This window comes from Myxocyprinus asiaticus, chromosome 7, assembly GCF_019703515.2.
Source record: "Myxocyprinus asiaticus isolate MX2 ecotype Aquarium Trade chromosome 7, UBuf_Myxa_2, whole genome shotgun sequence".
NCBI lineage: Eukaryota > Metazoa > Chordata > Actinopteri > Cypriniformes > Catostomidae > Myxocyprinus > Myxocyprinus asiaticus.
Genome location: NC_059350.1, coordinates 30,183,629 through 30,202,820, shown reverse-complemented (window position 1 = coordinate 30,202,820; position 19,192 = coordinate 30,183,629). Strand labels below are relative to the sequence as shown.

The 19,192-nt window shown below is 37.2% G+C and overlaps 1 protein-coding gene across 11 annotated transcripts in view; it reads left to right on the top strand.

Moving 5' to 3' along the window:
• Positions 1-19,192, top strand: part of LOC127443682 (transmembrane protein 131-like) — a 143,210-nt gene that overhangs the window by 98,704 nt on the left and 25,314 nt on the right. For 10 of the 11 annotated variants that reach the window (XM_051702457.1, XM_051702460.1, XM_051702459.1 and 7 more), the window contains 16 exons: positions 2,112-2,228; positions 2,890-2,994; positions 5,464-5,541; positions 5,859-6,012; positions 6,757-6,815; positions 6,902-7,007; positions 7,149-7,251; positions 11,455-11,605; positions 13,004-13,183; positions 13,505-13,574; positions 13,733-13,853; positions 15,018-15,087; positions 15,976-16,085; positions 16,525-16,594; positions 16,688-16,803; positions 18,392-18,534. In XM_051702457.1, the coding sequence (XP_051558417.1) occupies positions 2,112-2,228; positions 2,890-2,994; positions 5,464-5,541; positions 5,859-6,012; positions 6,757-6,815; positions 6,902-7,007; positions 7,149-7,251; positions 11,455-11,605; positions 13,004-13,183; positions 13,505-13,574; positions 13,733-13,853; positions 15,018-15,087; positions 15,976-16,085; positions 16,525-16,594; positions 16,688-16,803; positions 18,392-18,534 (1,753 nt within the window). The remainder of the gene's footprint in view (positions 1-2,111; positions 2,229-2,889; positions 2,995-5,463; positions 5,542-5,858; positions 6,013-6,756; positions 6,816-6,901; positions 7,008-7,148; positions 7,252-11,454; positions 11,606-13,003; positions 13,184-13,504; positions 13,575-13,732; positions 13,854-15,017; positions 15,088-15,975; positions 16,086-16,524; positions 16,595-16,687; positions 16,804-18,391; positions 18,535-19,192) is intronic. The other variant, XM_051702454.1, reaches the window with a different exon arrangement.

Here is a 19,192-nt window from a genome sequence, read left to right as displayed (position 1 = left end):
CCATGGTACTGTTGAGACCGTCACTGAGCAGAAGAGCAGCAGTGCATCTTCTCAGGGTTTCAAACACATCATAGCAAATAGCGCACACAACTGACAACTATTATGAATCTGAATATGTCGTTAAACCTGAATGATCCGCTTCAACTGCTCTACTAATTAGAACGTGCAAAAAGATTGACAGGCAGAAAGCACATCAAAGTCTTCTGTTACAGCGGCCCTCTGCCACATTTTTGTTTGCTGTTTACACAGTCTAGTGCTGTCACAGAGACCGGTGAAATATCTCAGGACACTTATTTCAGTGATGCATATCTTTCTGGGAGTAAGAACATTTTCTGCACACCATTCCATTAAAAAAAATCTTGTAAAACATGGCAGGCATTCACTGAATCAACCTTGGCTAATATAGGTATATTTATTGAAAAGAATTGCAGTGCAGGACCAATTAGCAGGACCAATTAGAGAAAACCTTATAGCTGTTCTAAATGGAATTCACCAAGTTGAAGTTACCCTCTTATCCACAGTTCTAATTGCCGCTTGTTTAGGCTCAACTTCTGCAGTTGCTGGGTTTCATAAAAACTCTTAAGTAGTTTCAGATTTATATGCAAAACACCCCATTTTCCACAAAGAATTTACGGCGATGCGAGTGAAAACACTGTAGACCTGAAAACAAGCAACCTTTATGAATAGTGGAACACTTCTGGGTAAAAAAAAAAAAAAAAAAAAAAAGCCAAATAAAAGTCAGCATATTGTTGAAAAAAATAGACAGGTTAGCTTAGTCTACGGGGAAAAAAGGCTCTGAAAAGTCGCACATATTTTATAACAGGCAAAAGCCTATGATCTACTACAAATTATGACAGATGTTTGGTTAAGAATGTTAACACTTGAAAAATTACAAGCTGCTATAGCTTGGGTAGGTGTCTGGCCTTTCCACACCACCACCACCGAAGTTCATGTATTCTTATACTTTGCTCATGTTGCGAGGGGACATTTTTCTGAAATGGGGAAAAGTATGCAAGCAAGGCTTGATGTGAAATTAAACTTTGTATACATCTGCTTCAGATATCTGCTTTTTTAAATAATTACATTATTATTTTTAAAAATGAATGTTAACAAGACAGTAATTTTAGCATAACCTTTGTAAAAAAAAAAAAAAAAAAAAAAAAAAAAAAAAGCTAAAATATGTCAATTAAATGTATTAATTTTATGGGTAAAATATATTTAAGGGTGGTGTACTGGCATACGCGGTCCCTAGTAACTGTTTTTGGAGAGGCAGGCAACAAAATATATTTATGGCTACATACACCAGTCAGCCACAACATTAAAACCACCTACCTAATATTGTGTAGGTCCCCCTCGTACCGCCAAAAGAGTGCCAGCCCGCATCTCAGAATAGCATTCGGAGATGGTGTTCTTCTCACCACAATTGTACAGAGTGGTTATCTGAGTAACCGTAGACGTGGTCAGTTCGAACCAGTCAGAACTGGTTCGAACTTACCAAAAAAAAAAGGAAGTCAAATGTTTTTTTTGTTGTTTTTTTTTTTTTTGTGGTAAAAGACATTATGCCACTGTCGACTGTGCTTAATTTGTATGGAGCCCAGAATATTCCTTTTTAAGGAATAGTTCAACTAAAAATTAAAATGCTCTCATCATTTACTCTCCCTCATGCCACCCCAGATGTGTATGACTTACTTTCTTCTGCAGAACACAAAGATTTTTAGAAGAATATCTCAGCTCTTAGGTTTACACAATGCAAATGAATAGTGACCAATACTTTGAATGCATCATAAAAGTAAAACATACAATTCCAGTGTTTTAATCCATATCTTCTGAAGCGACAAATTGGTTTTGGGTGAGAACAGTATTTTTTACTATAATTCTTTAATAGTCGATAGATCGATTACACCTCCTAGCACCATCTAAAGCTCTGTGCATGGACCTACAGAGCTGAGATATTCTGAGATATGCAGAAAAAAGAAAGTCATAAACATCTGGGATGTTATGAGTGTGATGAAATGTTGAGAGATTTTTCATTTTTGGGTGAACTATTCCTTTAACAGTTTCTTGAAGAGAGTTGTGGTAAGAGTGTATTGTTGTTTCCTTTACTGTTTCAGGTGATTCCACCCAGAGGGAGGACATCTTTTAAAGTAATTTTTCTTCCCACAGTGGAGGGTGATGAAGAAATCTCTTTATTTATTAACACATCAACCCATGGAGTGATATCATACCAGGCAAGTTCAATAGAGCTGTAATATTTTACAGTCCCTTTATGCCCCACCCACTAGCTTCCAAAATCACACATGCATTAAAATATGAATTTAAATGGTCTTAAAATTAATATAAACATAATATTTCTACTACTCTGTGTCTGCCTTACTCATAACAGCATTTTTACGTGCAAATGGTTGTTAATTTATGTTTTAATCAACAAATGTACCTTAATCAAAGGTGTCATGCTGGAAATATTTCTAGGGCTTTTATGTACATTATAATACACATAGATGAGCAAAAAGTTTGACGGAACAAAAAGCTTTGTATGACTGGAATTACAGACTGACCTTGTTCATATTAATGTGACAAATTACTGTGAATAACTTGTGTATGACTGTGTCATTGAACAAATTCACCATATAGTGACCTCACCAGCTGAGCAACCTGCACCATGGCATCATATTTGTATTCAGGTCGTGTAACATATGTTACAAATGTCTCTGGTGCTCATATTTTCATCCAGAATAAATACCTGGTGACCAGATTAAAGTTCTAATGTACATTACTCTGTATGGTATTTCATGTACTGTATGAAGAAACAACTGAGATTTAAAGAAATACTGAATTAAGTATTATGATGATATTTATGTGTGAATATATAAACTTTTTTTTCTTTTCAAGGTTTTTGGGATTGGCATCCATGGGGGATCTGTCAGGGACATCCACAAAAAAAATAGCATTCTGTTATTTCCCCACATACAGAGCATTAAGCTAACACAAACTCAGGTATGCATCATGCATTTATGTGTCATCTTTCCAGTGCACTCAAATACTCGGATATTCTTTTTAGTTTGCTATCCTTTGTGACACATGAGGTCCGTTGACAGCTGAATGTTTCAGTCTCCTATTACTGCCATAGCGATTAACAAATGCACACTTACTACTGTCACAGAGGGTTGTATGCACAAAAAATAAAAAAACCCAAACGGCAGTAAAGCACAGACAAAACCCACATGGCTCTCTTGATGGAGAAATACATTTGTTTGTAAGGCTTTGTTTTTCTTAGTGACTGTATGTTTCTTCTCATGGCTGTGTTGATGGTTTGACATGGATCTCTCTCACAAATTTTGTAGATGATGTAGTCTGTTTTATCTCATATATATTCTCTCCTGTGTGTTGGCTCTCATAAACAGGTTTACATTTAAATGCTCTTCTGTTTTAGCAGCCACATTCAAAATTGAGCTCTGTACTGTTTTTTCGGTGTCTCATTTTCTCTCACACTGGTTTTCTATTCCTGCTGATATCCAACTGACTGGTCTGTTGGGATATATGCACCAATCCTTAGCTTGATACTTTGACAAGAGAGGAATGTTTGTGGAAACGTATAGCCTATTCAAACCTGCACCAGCAAACTGCTCTTAATTACAAACTAATTTGTGCTTAATTTGGATATTAAGGTAGTTGTTGGAAGTGCTGCCCAAATAATTGGTTCTACATGATGTTTTAAAGATATAGTTGACCCAAAAATGAAAATTATTTCATCATTTACTCATCCTCATGCCATCCCAGATGTGTATGACTTTTTCATCTGCAGAACACAAATTAAGATTTTTAGAAGAATATATCAGCTCTGTAAGTTCGTATAGTGAAAGAGAATGGTGACCAAAACTTTGAAGATCCAGAAAGTGCATAAAGGCAGGAAAAAAGTAATTCATTTTAATCCAGTGGTTTAATCCTTGTTTTCTGAAGTGATCTATTCTGTTTTGAGTCAAGTCATTTTTATTTGTATAGCGCCTTTCACAACACACATAGTTTCAAAGCAGCTTTACAGAAAATCACGCAATAACAGAAAATGAAACCGTAATATATATGAAGTCTTAGAGTCATCATTGTGAGAACAGACCAAAATGTAACTCCTTTTTCACTGCACATCCTTGACATTGCGGGACATGATGCATTTGCAGAGCGCTAGATGGCGCTAGGTAGTGTAATCTATTTTAAAATCATGATCAGCAAGGAGACTGCAGATGTCAAAATTTAGTGTGAACATTTAGTTCAATTTTGGTCTGTTCTAACACAAAATTGATTAGATTGCTTTAGGAGACAAGTATTAAACCACTGGAGTCATATGGATCAATTTTATGCTGCCTGTATGTGCTTTTTGAAACTTTATATTTTTGGTCACCATTCACTTTCAATATATGGATGGACCTACAGAGCTCAGATATTCGTCTAAATATCTTATTTTGTGTTCTGCAGAAGAAAGTCATACACATGTAGGTTGGCATGAGTGTGAGTAAATTATGTATGAATTTTCATTTTTGGGTGAACAATTCCTTTAAGCTATCAGTTGTTGTTACATGCAATAGGTTGCTGACTCTTGTTCTGTACAAATTAATATGTTAATGATCATTCTTCTTTATTTGTAAAATAAAAAGTAATCAGAACCAAGATAGAAGTTAAGTAAAAAAGTACCTGAAGTTCTTTTTTTTTTTAATTTTTTTTTTTTATATTAATGATATATTAAACAGCAACAGGTCCATTTGGCTGCATTTGCACTGTTAGCCTAATGCACATCTGATATTTTAACGCAAACCTGATTTTTCTTTTTTTTTACTTATGTTTTTACATTCAGTTTAGATGAACTGACTGTGTTTACGTGAGTACCTTGCCAAGTCATTTTAACCAAAAAGTGCATTTAATTGTGCACACACGCAACTGCATTACCACTAGACATAAGCATATGAATGTTGGAAAGCAGCTGTCAGTCAGACAACGCAGGGGTACTGAAATGAGTTAGTAATCTGTAGATGCTCTAGAAAATATAGAATTATTACTTTTAGTATCGACTTGATACCAAAGTACCTATACTTTTCACATTCCTAGAGGACAATGAATAACTTATTCATCACCATCTATATTAAGATTGACTCCTAAAAACATTCTTGATATCTACTGAATGTTTGTCAGAGATCGACAATAAGGATGGCCCTGGGTGAGCAGGATAAAGATTTGGGCCAGTTGACGGAAACGTCAAATACTCAGTTAGGCCAGAGCCGCATTTATGCCATCAGTTCAGTTTATGCACACACAAAAAACCTTAGCCCTGATTTGTGTTATAGTATTCCTCACTCATAAGTCGCTTTGGATAAAGGCGTCTGCTAAATAAATTAATATAAGTGTTTTTGATTTACTTTATATGAAAAAATCTTGAGGTCTGATGAATCTGAATGATCTTTTCTTTTGCTCCTGCAGGAAGATGCCCCTAATATAACAATTTTAGGTCTGCTGCTTGATTGCAGTTTACCGAAAATATTCTACAATCAGCCCCAGGTATGAATTTGACCTTTACTAGTTCCTGAAATTATACATAGACAATTCATATTCAGTGATAAACATATGTCATAGGGTCACTTGAGCTGGCTCTCTCAGCTGTGTGCTAATCTATGGTTTTATATCTTGGAATCTCATCACTTAGTTATCACCAGTCACTAGTGATGGTTTACATGTTATCTGGTGATTAAACAGTGAGACAGGGCAGGTCTTGTTAGTGGAAGGCTTTGCATTCCTGTGATGTCTGTTGTCAGGTGTCTTGCATGCTGATGAAATATGTGCCTCCTGCCTTTACACCTTTCTCTCTCTCCTCACAGGGTGGATGTTTAGTATCTGAGGAGGGCAGAATTGCACTTCAGATCAGTCTTTCTGAAAGAGGGGAAAGGCCTACCCACCTGGACAAACTCAAGCCCTATGTACTGGAGAATATTATGGTTCTGCTGGTCCTCCCACCACCAGGAAATTCTGTCTGTATGTGAATTTGTCCTTAATCAGGGCTGGGCGATGTAGCTAAACAATAATATTGCACAATGACAATATTTGATGGACATCTTGATATTTGCTTTGAAATAAGGGTGATTTTTATCTATTTTTTCCATTAGAGCAGCTATCATTTCAACTAAAGAGCATTTTACTTTAGACACATTGCGTCTGTCTGTGTATATAGTATACATAGGAGTGAATTGCTTTACTAAACACTGGGCAATATTGAAAGACTTATTTAACCTTGACTCTTAAGATAAATGACAAGTGTGAACGTCATTAGTAAAAGATAAAGGGAAGCTGGAATAAACTGACTGAAAGTGATTAATTTAGAGCTATAAGTTCCCCTGTTTTTCATGGGATTTATAGTCCTATTTAATCAGTGATGGGAGGAATGTACTATCATATAACAGAATATTGTTTTATGAATGACATTATTGATTAGCTGTCATTAGGAAAGCTTTTTAACAGCATGTTAATTGCAAGTAAATTCTCACCCTTGAGTGACTTAGAGGTAAAGTGTTTTGCTGCTCAGAGAGGATCAGTGAATATCCAGTTCATGGCTTACATATATCTGGATTTGAAACTTTTTGTTATCAGCTCCTTAGCCTTTAGGACACCAACGCCCCAACAAATAATGTTTCTTGGCATTAAAGCACCATCATGTGGCTTCATACTGTATGTTTTTCTTAAATTAGATGTTGTTATAATTGTATTGTTTTTAATCCACAGCAGATTCAAGAATAGGAGTGTACATGTTGAACTCGGGGGTTAAAAAGCTCTTTGTTAAGGTATGTGCTCACATTCTGTTGCGTTTAAGTATGTATTTGTTTAGGATCTTGCAACATGAAACTGTATGTCTTGTGTCTTTTTTAAGGAAATGCAGCTCTTGTCAAGGACAGACAGCAGTGTAGAACTAAATGAAGTGCTGCTCCAGCCTTCTGCTACTAACTTCACACAAGTGGCTTCACACTTCTGTAGATGTCAGTACTTTTCTATCAGCCTTATAAGTCTGACATGTATTTTAAATGTTTTGTTTTCTTTTCGTTATATATCATTTTTTTTAACTCGTCATGCTATGATGTGTAGTTTGTAATATTATTTGGCTCTTTATTTGTTTTCAGGGTCTTTGTCAGCTAAAAGTAAAAGGTGTACTAGTCAGTTCAGCCTGCAGATATTAGCAGACAGAACAGTGAATTTGTATCCACTGCTGGATGCCACACACAGGTGAAGATTTCAGTATAAATGGCTTCGTTAAAATAGCATTCATGCATTAATAATTTGCAATAACTGAAGTTAAATAACATTTACAGTTGAAGTCAGAAGTTTACATACACTTAGGCTGAAGTCATTAAAACCCATTTTTTAACCACTCCACAGATTTAACATCAGCAAATGAAAGTTTTGGCAAGTTGTTTAGGACATCTACTTTGTGCATGACTTGAGTAATTTTTCCAACAACTGTTTACAGACAGATTGTTTCACTTTTAATTGACTATCACGATTCCAGCGGGTCAGAAGTTTACATACACTAAGTTAACTGTGCCTTTAAGCAGCTTGGAAAATTCCAGAAAATGATGTCAAGCCTTTAGACAGTTAGCCAATTAGCTTCTGATAGGAGGTATATTGAATTGGAGGTGTACCTGTGGATATAATTTAAGGCTTACCTTCAAACTCAGTGCCACTTTGCTTGACATCGTGGGAAAATCAAAAGAAATCAGCCAAGACCTCAGAAAAATTGTGGACCTCCACAAGTCTGGTTCATACTTGGGAGCAATTTCCAAACACCTGAAGGTACCACATTCATCTGTACAAGCAAGAGTACTCAAGTATAAACACCATAGGACCACACAGCCATCATACCGCTCAGGAAGGAGATACATTCTGTCTCCTAGAAATGAATGTAGTTTGGTGCAAAAAGTGCAAATCAATCCCAGAAAAACAGCAATGGACCTTGTGAAGATGCTGGAGTAAACAGGTAGAAGAGTATCTATATCCACAGTAAAACGAGTCCTATATCAACATAACCTGCAAGGCTGCTCAGCAAGGAAGAAGCCACTGCTCCAAAACCACCATAAAAATGCCAGACTACAGTATGTGAGTGCACATGGGGACAAAGATATTACTTTTTGGAAAAATGTCCTCTGGTCTAATGAAACAAAAATTGAACTGTTTGGCCATAATGACCATCGTTATGTTTGGAGGAAAAAGGGTGAGGCTTGCAAGCATCACCATCCCAACTGTGAAGCATGAGGGTGGCAGCATCATGTTGTGGGGGTGCTTTACTGCAGGAGGGACTGGTGCACTTCACAAAATAGATGGCATCATGAGGAAGAAAAATTATGTGGATATATTGAAGCAACATCTCAAGACATCAGCCAGGAAGTTAAAGCTCGTCACAGATGGGTCTTCCAAATGGACAATGAACCCAAGCATACCTCCAAAGTTGTGGCAAAATGGCTTTGGGACAATGAAGTCAAGGTACTGGATTGGCCATCACAAAGCCCTGACCTCAATCCGATAGAAAATTTGTGGGCAGAACTGTAAATGTGTGTGCGAGCAAGGAGGCCTACAAACCTGACTCAGTTACACCAGTTCTGTCTGGAGGAGTGGGCCATAATTCCGGCAACTTATTGTGAGAAACTTATGGAAGGCTACCCAAAATGTTTGACCCAAGTTAAACAATTGAAAGGCAATGCTACCAAATACTAACAAAGTGTATGTACATTTCTGACCCAATGGGAATATAATGAAATAAATAAAAGCTGAAATATATCATTCTCTCTACTACTATTCTGATGTTTCACATTCTTTTTTTTTTTTGTTTGTTATTAACAATTTTATTGATTCCAAAAATAAAATATACAAACACAACATAAAAAATGGAATCAATTATTAACATTATCACCACCCAAACGTGCAGTACTGTGGTCACCAACAATTAAATCATCAAAATAATATAAATACAAAAAATACATAAAAAAAAAAAAAACAAGATATACATTCAAACAAAATCAATAAAATACATACCCAACTAAACTACAAATCCCTCTCCACAGCCATTCCCTGAGAACCATCCAAAAAAGCCAAATAACTCCCCCACTTCTTGACAAACAAATCCCATTTCCCCAGCCTTCTAAAAAACATCTCCTCAAATGCCTCCACCTCGCCAATCTCCCCGCACCATTCCCTAAATGAGGTTGCCCCAACCGACTTCCATCCCCTGAGGATGATTTTTTTACCAATCATGACTCCGGCTAGGAACCAACTTTTTAAATAACTGTCCCCAATGTCTAGAGTCATCCCATCACCCAGGATACAGAGTCTGGGGCTAAATGAAAGTTCAGTGTTCAACACCTCACTCATAAAGTTCTGAACCCTCAACCAAAATTCTTGGATCTTTACACATCCCCAAAATACATGTATTGTGTCCCCGTCTTCTGTTTGGCACCGCCAGCAGGTGGGTGTGTCTTTAAGACCCAACCTATACAATCTAGAGGGGGTCCAGTAGAACCGATGCAAAATCTTAAATTGCATTAGACGGACCCTTGCATCTCTAGATGCAGACTTGATGATTTTTAGGATCCTGGCCCACACTCCCTCCTCCAATACCAAGTTTAAATCTTTCTCCCATAATCTCTTGAGAGAAGAAGAAACTCCATTCCCCAGACTCTGAATCAACAGGGAGTAATACACTGATGCTTCATGACCTTTCCCAAAAGCAGTAATCACCATTTCCAGAGTATCTGCCTCTTTAGGTGGGTGTCTCATCAATGTCACGACTGCTATGTTGATCGGAACTGCACCCAAGAATTTCACACACCATTGCACTTGAGTATATGGCTGTGTGACAATAAAAGTGATTTGATTTGATTTGAACTTTATAAAAGACGTCCTTTATGTGAGCATGTAAATATTTTGCGGTCATCCATAGTGTCCATTCTCAATCTGGCCGGGAACTTCAGTGTAAAAGTGATCTTCCATCAATGCAAAGGTTTCTTGGAGTGTCATGCCACAAACAAGCTCCAGCTGCCAGGCGGAGCCAGCGCAGAAAGAAACAAAAATGGTGCCTAGCTTCCTTAGACAATCGAGACCCTGAACAGCGAGTTAGTCCACTCACATAAGAAACACCCAATGGTTTACTCACCCATAGTTTGTATGAAGGCCAGTGCCTTTATGGGGCATAAAAATACTTTGCTGCAGTCCTTGGTGTCTATTCCAGTTTGGCCGGAAACATCAGTGCAAAAGCGATGTTCCGTTGATGTAAGTGTTTCTTACATACCTTGAACCGATCGCGTTTCTCTCTTGTCGCATTCGCAAAATCCGGGAACAAGAAAATACTGTGATTTTTATTTTTTTTTTCCAAGAAAGCTTTCCTTTGTGCCAGGCGAGGAGCAACACGAATTCTTTATCGAATTCTCACTCTGTGAGCTCGCTCGATTTCCAGCTTATGGCCTGCCATGTCTAGCAGACTCGGGAAGAGCTCATCCAGGAATTTCACCATATCTCTGCCCTCTTCATGCTCAGGAATTCCAACAATTCGTATGTTATTCCTTCGGTTCATATTTTCGAATTGTTCAAGTTTTCCCAAAATGAGTTCCATCTATTTTGGAAGCGGGCGGATTAGCGGATAATTCCCTTTCCGATAATTCCAGATAATCGATTCGTTTTTCAACTTCTGTTACTCTTGTGACCAATTCAGAGAATTTTGTTTCCATCAGTGTAATCGATCGACGTATTGCAGCGAGACCCTCCAAGTCAGCAACAACCTTCGTCAGCATCACCGAGATGTTGGACAGTTGACGCTGGATTTCATCTCCCGACGTGCCTTCCAAATCAAGTCCCCGGCTCGCAGTCCCGTCAAGAGGCCTCAGCCTGAACACGTAAGTGTCTTTTAATGTCTCCAGAGTCTGAGGATTTTGACTTCTTTGCCATGTTTACCTCAAAGAATAAATATGTAATTGGATATATCGAATCTCACCGATTATAACATGAAAATAATAAAAAAAAAAAAACAGCAAAGTGCGCAGAGCTAGCCGCTCACACGTCTGCTCCTCGCATGGCATCACGTGACCCATCGACATTTCACATTATTAAAATAGTGATCCTAACTGACCTAAGACCGGGAATGTTTTCTACGATTAAATGTTAGGAATTGTGAAAAACTGAGTTTTAATGTAGTTGGCTAAGGTGTATGTAAATTTCTGACTTCAACTGTAATCACTCCATGGAGGCAAATACTCATTAGACCAAGAATACAATTAGTGTAAATGGCCTACGTTAAAACTAGCACCACCATTGCTATGCAGCAGTGAAGCTGCCTTTAAGAATTGCATACATATTATCCTCACCTCTAAATAATCAAGTAAAAAAATAAAACACAAACTTTAGTCTGGTTTAAACAGTGTTGTTCTACTGGGTGTTTTTCAGGTGGTGGGACTCTGAACGGAGTTCTTTGGTTCAGGTCAGACTGAAGCAGAGAGGTTCAGAGCATGTGGAGCTTTGGCTGTCCAACCATCTCCCCACTACCTTCAGAATCACTAGCATCTCCCTTTCCCAACACATGCACAAACTCTTCAAGGTAACACTCACCTGAGCAATCTAAAAATAGTGACCAATTGTTTTTAGAGCAGATGTATTGATTGCAGGACACTTGTGGTCTAAATCAGGCATGTCTGTTAAGTTTGCTCATTTGTTGTTCTTGGCAATAGAGAGGGGGAACACATACTGGACACGGCGGGCAGATGACATTCAGCATCCTAAAATTGGAAACCATTGTTTTCTATGAATGATTTTCTATGAATGTTGACTGCCAATTGGTGTTCATCTGTGCCCAACTATGACTGCGGGAGCTGCTTTAAATTCTTGTGAATGTGCCACTCACATAGTTTTCCATTAAATTCGACCAAAAAAGAAAACATTCATTGTCAAGGACTTACATTGTTGCCTTTAGGTTAGAAGATACATTGTGTATAGGCAATTTTTTATGGCTGCTGCGTTGCGAGCTCCGAAACAACATTGTAGTTTTTTGTTTGTTTTGTTTACAATTCTTATGTTTTTTTGTCTTGGATGTTGTCTGCCTTATTGTCTACGACAGACAAACACTTTTGGAAATTGGTTCTGCAATTACACACTGTAAACCAGACTTCAAATTCCTCAATGCCGACCCGCTGTTTACAAACACGCTAGCGGAGCCCTTTGTCTGGGATACCCGGCCGCGAAAACGCAGAAGGAAAAGGGGCAACAGAGCTGGCGTTCTCATCAGAGTAAAATGTCGTGCAAATCGACCCCCGCTACCCAGTATTCAGCATCAGGACCCGCACCAGCTGAATTCATGACAGCTTCTTCCCCCAAGCAATCAGACTTTTGAACTCCTTGATCTCTCATGATCAATATACATCAGCACTGCACTTTATTCTTACATCCTGCAAACTCATCAGTGTCTAATTGTACTTTATTTGCTACATAGCTACCTAGAAAACAGAGACTTGTGAAATATTATCAGTTTCACCATCATGATAAATTAATTGACTAACAGTGAACAACAATAACGATTTATTGTTCTAATAAAATTAATAATCTTTATTGAAGAGAGGGTTAAGTTAAAACTTTACTCATTTTGAATCTCATCAGGAGTTGACTTTAAACTTGAGTTTACACATACGGAATGACACATTCTATGTGCGATATCTGCTTTGTCTTTCCTGTGATGTGACCTGCTGTGGCACTTCTTGTGTGGTGTGGGGCTTCCTATAGACTGAATTGGCAACAGAAAACACATAATTTAATAAAACACACTGGAAAATACACAAAGCACTTAATGAAAGTTATACAACAACAAGTACACATTTAGAATATCCATATAAGGAGTCATTCATTAATATGGTTCAGCAGTTAATAGTTCTTACAGTTGTGCTGTAGTGCTATTTGTTTTGGTTGCTGGTAACTTTATAAATATTAATTTTTTCACATCTTATAGATGGTCAATTTTACAAAGTCCTTGGATTTGTGGTCAGGTTGCTGGAAGCTCCTGTCTCTTCAGCTAGTCTACCCATCAGCTAAATCTTTACCCACCAACCTCAGGACCACAGTTACTCTGACAACCAGTGTAGGGCTCCCACTGAAGCTTCATCTCCATATGTATTCCACTGCATCAAAGGTAAATCTACTCGCGCTGTCTGACTCTCTCAGACCAGCTCAGATGAGTGGCAACACTCTGAAAAGTGTACTATAAAAATAGAGTTTTCCTAATTATAACTGTTTAATTACACTTACTACCTGGACCATGATTAGCCTGGAAACGGCAGCGTTCCCTCTTAAAAGTCACAAAAGTCAGACTAACCCTGTATTGTAACCATACATGATGTGACAAGATTCCAGTGACAAGCAATCTGTCTGTGCACACTAAGGCCTCTTCCACACTAACCTATAAAACTCTGTTTCAGTTTCTCCTCCTAACTCTCTGTACTTCTATCTTCAGCATGGAGATGTTATGTTTGAGTCTGCTGAGGAGTGTGAACGGCTCTGTCCTCTCCATATGTCCAAAGCAGGTGTGACAAACACATCCAGACAGACATTTAAGCATTAATCTAGACAATAGTCACTTTTAATGACCTAATAAATGGATTGAAAAGAGTTTAGTGTACTAGTTTTTTGTATCTTGTATGTGTTGCTCTCTGTAACAATTATTGATTGTCCACCTTTGCAGGACGTGCTGAGTGGCAGCAAACTCTTCTCCCAGAATTATCCTCTTCCCTCTGGAGAGTGGACAGCAGTCTGGCCTCCTCTCTGTGTAGCCGTTGGCACTGTAGCAAAGAGCTGTCCTGCAGGTAAAGATACAACATGTACAGTTTCATACATGAAACATATGATCTCAGACACCTTTTAACATGCTGTATGAGGTCAGAGACATGGAAATTGATGATTGCAAGGATTACATTCTCTGTCTTTATAATGCTTATAAATGTATAATCTTTAAAATGCTTTTATAATTGTTAGAATGGTTGTATAATATTATAATGATTTTATAATTATGGTTAGTAAAGGGTCTAGCTGAAAAAGTAAAAAAAATAAATAATTAAATTAGAAGGGGGTGTCCACATTACTTTTGGCCATGTGTGCACACTATCATTCAAAAGTTTTAAAACAAAATTGTTGCTCTTGAAAGAAATTAATGCTTCTCTTCACGAAGGAAGCATTAAATTGATCAAGTGTAAAGACATTTAAAATGTTACAAATGACTGTTTCTATTTAAATGAATTCTATATTCTTCAAACTTTCTGTTCGTCCAGGAATCTTCTGCTTGCAGCAAGGCAAGTCTTGGGCATACTGTTTATTGAAGGTGCTAGGACCTGTGAGGAGTCAGTTTCTCAACTAAAGACTAATGTACTTGCCCTCTTGTTGTCCTCTGGGCTGTCCACTTCTCTCTCACTTTCTCTGTCCTGGTTAGACCAAATTTGCCTTTTTGCATGGAATAGTCTTGTAAGAAATGCAAGTGTACTCAATACCTCAGCAACTGGAAAAGACACTATATTGCAAATTCCACACTTCATTAAGCATTAGCACAACCATTTTCTACTTTTCTAATAGTAAGAAAAGTTTCTTGAGTATCAAATTAGCAAATTATAATAATTTCTTAAGCTTTCGGTGACACAATATATTTTAGTAATGACTGCTGAATAATAAAAATATAAACCACTTATTTTAAACTGTAATAATAATTTGAGACATTACACATGTTTTTGGCAGTATTTTTCTATCAATTCAACACATCCTTGGCGAACAGAATTATCAATTTATTTCAAGAACAAAAATGTCTTGTTTTTAAAAACTTTTGAACAGTAGTGTATATACTAAATTGTATGTCGTATTTAGATGCTTTCACCCCAAATGTAAATACAGACAATTTCACTGAGACCATGCATGGACAAAAAAACCTTCTCTCAAGCATACATGATCTGTCTCTGTGTCTTGTGCATATGTGTTTTGTTCAGATGGCCCAGACTTCCTGCAGACCACTCTTTACCTCTCAACTTTGGGGCCACACCTGTCAACGATAGTAAGGTAAAGTATGGCAATCACTGATAATCTAACTAATGAATTGATCAACGGTAACTAATGAATGAATAAAATAAATTGTACATTTTAGGGATGTCAAATGTACTGGTACTTTGGTACCAAGTCGATACTAAAATAAAAAAGATGTCACGATACCAGAGTTTCAGCAGTACTGGTAGTAGTGAATCAATTGGATAGCCATGCGCTGTCTGACTGACACAACTTCTTTCAAATGCTCACAAACGAAATTGACATATTTGATAATAATGAATGCACAATTAACTAAATTAAAATTGTGATATGTCCTAGTGCGATTATTAAACCGTGTAAGGCTGGGATATAGTCTGCATGTTTATGTTGTAGGAGATGGCAGAGCATTCATTCAATGTGAAGCACGAAGCACATGCAGACTATATATTTATAATTATCTATAATTAATCGCAGAATTTGTGCTTTAATAACCACACTGGGCCATTTAACCAACCGCTTTTCGAAAGGTGTGAAGCCTCCATAAAAAAACACACATATAAACTGTGATACTCTATGGTGCAGCACTTTATTTGTCAAAAAAATAAGACCAATTTTGTGTTTTAGATTGTAGATACTATTTTGATGATGAAATTGAATTAAACTTAAAAACATGGAATTCAGAAAAAACTAAACAGGATTTGGTGAAAAAATAAAACCGATTTCAGTATTGCCCTACTAAAAAAAAAAAAAAAAAAAAAACTTGAAGCAATGTTTATTTAATTGAGAAACACTTGAAGGAAACATGCATTTGTTTTAATGTATTATTTACATTGATTATTGTGTCCATCTCTCCCTATTTCAGAGTTTGTCATGTTGTAGTAAGACTATTTCTTGCATTATAAAGTTGTTGTACTTTTGCTTCAGGTTAAGAATTTCACTCTGAAAAACCCGACCGGTTCAGTGGTTTCTGTGGAGATCAGAACCCTTTCCTCATACCCAGTACCACTTGAAGCCCTAGAAATGCTGACCAAATGGTACATTAATGCACACACACACACAGTTGTACAACCTGGAGCAGTAGCTCTCAACTGGTTTTACTTTAGGACAGATTTACTTTGGACATCAAGTGACGACCCAACATGGTACACTTGAACACTCATTTAATGTAGGGCATGTCATGCAACCTGTCCATGTTGGCATCTGCCTAGTTTAGTTCTTTAGTTCTAACTATGCATGATCATGTAGTTTGTTGAATTTAGCATTGTGGTTCCTTGTGTGTTTCGACCTTTTCAGAATAAACTTACGACACATTTTTGGGTCGCGATTCACCATTTGAGAACTACTGACATAGTCTACTTGCCTTTTATATAGAATATTTAATACAAACTGGATATATCTGAGTAACTATAAGCTTGTTAATACCTAGACATATCTTTATGCATAAGGTTAATACGATACCTGTATCTGTTCTAGGTTTAATATTAGCCCGCTATCTGTGAATATCACTACAACAGAATTTTTACTGTTGGCTGCTAACCATAAGGTGAGGTCAATAACCATGCATGTTTTGTGCAGTGTGTTGTAAATGTGCTGTGTGGTAACTCTGGTTAGTATTTACTCATACTCTTGTGAACAGGAAAGTGAGAGAGGCAGTGTGTTGAGATTCCTTCTTCATCCATGGGAGTCAAAGATGGTTTCAGTGGCATACCAACCCACAGATCACAAGCCTGTTACCTCTCTGCTCCTGATCAGGTACTGTTCTGCACCCACTGAGTTTTAACCAAAGTTTTTATCTTAAATCTACTTTAAAATTATTATCAATTGAATGGCTTTTAACTTGGCACAGTGTTTTAAAAAGCGTTGCTTATAGTACGAGACTCTGATCAGAGAGCAAGACACAATGGGTGAAGACCTCCATCTGACCCATATGTAAATAACTAAAAAAACAGAGCAGATCATGGAAAGCAAGAACATAGCGACATTCCACCTGGCTGCACATGAGACTGATTGTGAGAGATATGAATAAACATGGAGAAAGATGAACACAGAAGGCGGGATGTGTCCAAAACAAGTCAAACGCAGGGCGAGAAATTTATTTTTGCATTAAAAGGTGCCATTCTCTCACAATTCTGCTTTCTTTCTGACGTGTGTGCAGGGAGAAATAGATTAAAATCACCTCTGAAATTATTAATACCTTTGTTAACAGCGCATTTACGGTATATCTAGTAGGCTAATTGCCAAAAAGGTTTCCAGTATCCAATGGAGGCTGAATCCTAAACAAATACCTGATGTAGGGTTTGCTTGATAATCAAAGGAAACGCTTATATTCAGCTCTTTTTTTGCTCTTTTTTTCAAGCCTTATTTTATGCTTGGAATAGATAAAACAGATCAAATATTATTTTTTATAATTATTCATTTATTGATAGTTTTTTTTTTTTTCTTCTTAGCAACGGACATACCAGTAGTCTACTTTGAACATAGTTTTAAATAAAAAAAAGTTTTATTTTTATTGAAGTTTTTGAATCACTTTCCATAAAAATATGTAGGCTATATCCTCATGTACCTATATCGTTATCAACCAGAATGTCAAGAACAGCCCCAAATAAGTTTTTCCTTGTATATCCCACCCCTGTCACATGGATATTTAATATATAAACCCTTTTTTGTTGGTTTTCCAGAAAAAAAGTAAAACTATATTGTGATATATACCATTAATGTGATATAAAATTACTCATTCCGTGACTTAGAATTTTGGTCATATTGCCAGAGACTATTTAGCAGAGACGGGCCACTTCTATTTAAATGAATGGTAGAAATTTGAATGCCCAACGGTCTATTGCTATAGAAAGGAAGTCCAGCCTTACATGTAAAATAGCCAATCACCTTTTAGATACAGACATCGCCTGTCAATCAACTCAAGAACGCACATGTGTATTAGCCGTACGGGCTGGGAAAATTGTGTTTTTTAGCATAATCTGAGGTAAAGAAGCACAATTTATGATACCCTTGTTGTCAGATTTTACTGCTGATTTTAAATGTGTTCTTTGATCGTAATCGTAACCAACCGTTTTGGAGATTTCAGTCTTTCTCCATTCAAGTAGATAGGAGCTGCACTGTCATGACTGGAAAAAGCCTCCCGAGAGCGTTTCAAACATGGCTTACAGTGGACTGGCTTGCTAGAAAGACTTTGATATCACCCACCCCTAAGTTACATCATTCAGCCTGTTATTCTAACATTAATAGTTTATGATAGTTTAGCTGGTATTGTACTATAGACATTATGAAGGTATTGTGACAACCCTAGTTGTAAGCATACAGTAATTTTGACTATTTTTAACAGGAACAATCTGACCGTGTTTGACATGGTTCTGGTTAAAGGGTTTGGAGCTAAGGAGCTCCTGAGGGTGGGGGGAAAGCTCCCCGGGCCTGCATCCTCACTGCGTTTCAACGTACCCCAGTCTACTCTCATGGAATGCAGAGATGGTAAGATAGACACCCCACATTTTCTGTTAACACCTCGTTAGGAGTCTAGTAAAAAGTAAACTGTTAACCTGCGTCATCTTCCTCGAGAAGCCTTTCATCTTATTGTAAACAAATAAATCTCATACGGTACCACTAAACTGACGGTTAATTTCATTGTCTGCTGGGATGACTAGTGAGCAGGTCTTGGCATCACTCAAATTCGTAGTAATTGTTATCTTAATTTTTTGCGTTTGTTTTCTGTTTTAGGGGTTTAACGGATTTGCACAGTAGCCAATTCTATTGATTTTATTTTGGCAGTAGGTTATTAGGGCTACCTTTATAAATAGCTCATCATTTTTGTTCTATCCGTATTTTCCGGAATAAGTTGCTGTTTTTTTTCATCATCTGAAAGGTCCTGCGACTTATATACATAATATATACGTAAATAATGTCAGCTGTTCAAATGCACGTAGATTAAAACACATGCTTACACACAAACAGATTAAAACATCAAAGAGATGGTAGTAGTGAGTTAAAGTGGCCAATTCAGAGTATTTTGGCTTTAAAAAGTACTTTATGCAACAAGCTTAAATATTCTGTCCCATCAACATTACTGTTCTAACAAACTTTAGACTGCTGTCAAAGGCAACTACTTACATGCCCACGAAATGACGTTTCA